The following is a 3,206-nucleotide window of genomic DNA, read 5'->3' on the forward strand; positions in this document are numbered from 1 at the left end:
GGGGCCGGGGCCGGGGCTCGGCGGCGGTGCCCGTGTTGCTCTGAGTGAGGGGTGCCAGGTGCTGGGGCGGGCTGCCGGGAGCACTTGGGGTGTTCCCAGCCCTGGAGGTGTTCGAGACTTGAGTGAGCAAATGCCTCCTCACCCTGATGTAATCGGCCCCCCTGCGAGCAGGGGTTGCGCTAGGTGACCTCCGGAGGTCGCTTCTAACCAAACTTATTCTACATCTGAAGCTCTGTGTGTGTGGTTAAGTCAAATGGAGGAACAAGAGGAAAAAAATATGGGGGAAGGAGATACTTTTTTTTCTGAATTAATTAATCATCTTCCAAATAAATCAGATAATACTGCAGACTGAGTTCCAATAAATTTAGTATACGCTGTACTCTTTAAGTGTGGTAAACTTACTGCTGCCTTTCCATTTATGTGTGCAGCAGCCGTAAAATTCCCATTACTTTTCTTAATCAGCTTTGCGTTTTCTTCTATGAAGCTCTGAACGGAAGCTTAGGTATTTTTGCTGTGTTCCTCGTCTCTATTCTGTGCCAAAATGTGGTGGCCTTTTATGCACTAGTCCAAGTGACAACACAAATAGTAAGGACTCAGACGACATCCTTTGTGTTTTAGGTACACTTAGGTTTAGTTTCCCAAAGCGTTATCTAATCTAAATTTTTAAGAGGTTTTTGAATTGGACCTATTTAAATACTGCCTAGTACTTGTATGGCATGATGTAGTATTAGTCATTCACCAGATAGGAGAGTGGAAGTGTGTGAGTTAAATTTTGAGTAGTTTAGTGATATGCACGGTAACTTTCTGAGCATTTCTCATACTCTCATGCTTGTCTTCAGTCTATAGTTAGATCACACAACTTTCTCCTTTGTAGCAACACTGCTTTTCATTTTGATTGTGGAAACTTTCTTGTATGACTTTTTTTTTTTTTTAAATGGAAAACTGCAGAAGTGGGAGAGGTATGAAGCTTGGTATGTTTTGAAGAGCAATTTCCCAAGACATCCTTGCAGAATATTCTCATAAAGTTTTCAGCTTGCTTTAAAAAAATAAAAAGGAGAGAGCCTCAGCCACCTCTCAGGGAAGGTTTCCGTCCCAAAATACACTGGCTTTCTCACAGATTTTTCTGACAAAAAGGACACATCTTTTTTTTTTTTTTAATTAGAGTGCAAAACATGCAGTTTTAGACAGACTAATTTTCATAGCTTTTTAATGATACTTTTTACTTTGTTTTACTATGCTTTTTAAAGTTTCTGGACACTTATTTCTGAGGAAACAATTACAAGGAGAATAATATTCCTAAATCTCCAGTGTTCATGGCTGTAGGAGGGTTATGATTCTAGCAAGGCCCATATGCAAAGTAAGAGACACAATACAAATGTTAATTAAGCAACCTGAGGGAGCAAAGGTGAAAACTACCAAGCTGAATATCACCTGATGTGTGATAATCAAGTGCCCCATCACAGGGAATGAGGGAGAGAGAAGCAGTGATGGAGAGAGGAAGGAACATTCTTCCATTTTATGTTAGAAAATAAGTTGTTGGCATGGCTTTTGTGAGGACTCCAGTCGAGAGGAATAAGAAGGATGTAGCTCTAAGAGCTGTCAGCCAGTCCAGACCAGTAACAAACCATAGAAGTTAATTAGCCGACATCGTGAACTACCAGCATTCGCATAAACAGAAATGGAGATAGCCCAGTCCTGTTTCTCCACTCCAGCTGGTAAGGGTTGGAGCTCATTAGTGAAAACAGCAGCCCTTGCTCTCTAGCTTCCTGAATACATCCGCGCCTACAGATCTCTCTAATATCAGTGTGGGCTCTAATATCCATGCCTAGACCCTTGGCCCTTACCCAGTATGCAGGGCCTCCCCTACTTACCAGGTAGTCTGGCTTGACGTTCAGTAGCAAAACAGATGCGCACATTCATGCACTGTTCTCACATGCACCCCTTGCCCATGCATCCCTCAAATTCTCGATCACCAGGTGGTGATCTAATGTCCATGCATGGACCCTGCGTCCCTTACCTCGTTACTGACTCGGACCTGGAGTCTTTCCAGATACAGGTCTTCTGCTTCCTGGCTAGCCCAACTAAAGGTTTGCTAGCAAAAGTATGTATATGTGTACACATGCATGTACACACAGTTAAATTCCCTGGGGAAATACAGTCTGGTCTCTCCAGCTGCTGGCTGGCGCTTAGACCTATGGGCCCTGTGAGCCACAGTCCCTGCTCCAGTTGCTGGTGCTTAGACCCCAGCAGCACACACCCCACTCCCAACGGTGCATGATCCCTTCCCCAGTCGCTGGCACCCAGACCTCTGTTGTATTCTGGTCTCTCTGTTTTTCGCACCTGGATCTACAGGCCTGGTGATCCATGGTCTGTTCTCCAGCGGCTGACAATTGGACATCGTAGCACTCGCATAGGACAGAGTGAGATTACAAAGGTAGAGTCAGTAACAGGATTTAATAAGAAGATAGGATACACTGTGTTGATCAGGTGTAGGGCTCAGACAAGTGTCCCATGTTTGTTCCTCTGCTATCCATCTTTATCCCTCACTTTCCTTACCTTTGTTACTTCCCATAAAGATCCCATAATTTTTACATAACCCCACAAGTTCTTTCTATTATTCCATGTTTTTGGTACACTCCCACAAACCCCCTCAAATATCTCATCATACTCACGAAAATCTTGATTTCCCCCCACCCCAGACTATGCCCAAGTAGTTCCTTTTAACAGCCCATCAATCAGTGACTGAAGAGTTCTGGTCTTTGTCTACCTTATTACCTGCTCATTAATGTTTGTGTGTCTGTTTCCTTTATTGCTTTCCTTGTTGCTTGTTATTTCTATTACACTGAATAGTCCTTAACCGGATAGCTTAATGAACCAGATGTTCTTACATTGTATGTACTCCTACAGTGACACAGAGAAAAATACTCGTTTGTTTAAGGTCCTGGAATCATGCTGCTTTTTGTATTGGTTCTGGTTTTACCTCTGCTATTGTGTTACTGCTATCACTTGCTTTTTTTACTGCTCATTTTCTCAAGGGAAGAGCTCAAGTTATCTTCAGTGAGATTTCCTATAGGATTTAATGAAACCTGAGCATTACATGCTTACCAGACTTGTAATGTTACAGTCCCAGGGGCATGAGTTACTTGCTTGTATAGATTTCTTATGTCTCTGAATTGTACTAAGAGCTTGAGCTCTCTGCCTGGTGT

General features: G+C 43.0%; 1 protein-coding gene across 1 annotated transcript in view; it reads right to left on the reverse strand.

Annotated features, from left to right (window-relative positions):
• Positions 1–2,398, reverse strand: part of SEL1L (sel-1 suppressor of lin-12-like (C. elegans)) — a 40,979-nt gene extending 38,581 nt beyond the window's left edge. The window contains exon 1 of the mRNA XM_009319516.1: positions 2,341–2,398. Coding sequence (XP_009317791.1) covers positions 2,341–2,398 — 58 coding nt within the window. The remainder of the gene's footprint in view (positions 1–2,340) is intronic.
• Positions 2,399–3,206: the final 808 nt, after the last annotated feature.

This window comes from Pygoscelis adeliae, unplaced genomic scaffold, assembly GCF_000699105.1.
Source record: "Pygoscelis adeliae isolate BGI_AS28 unplaced genomic scaffold, ASM69910v1 Scaffold71, whole genome shotgun sequence".
NCBI classification, from domain to species: Eukaryota; Metazoa; Chordata; class Aves; order Sphenisciformes; family Spheniscidae; genus Pygoscelis; species Pygoscelis adeliae.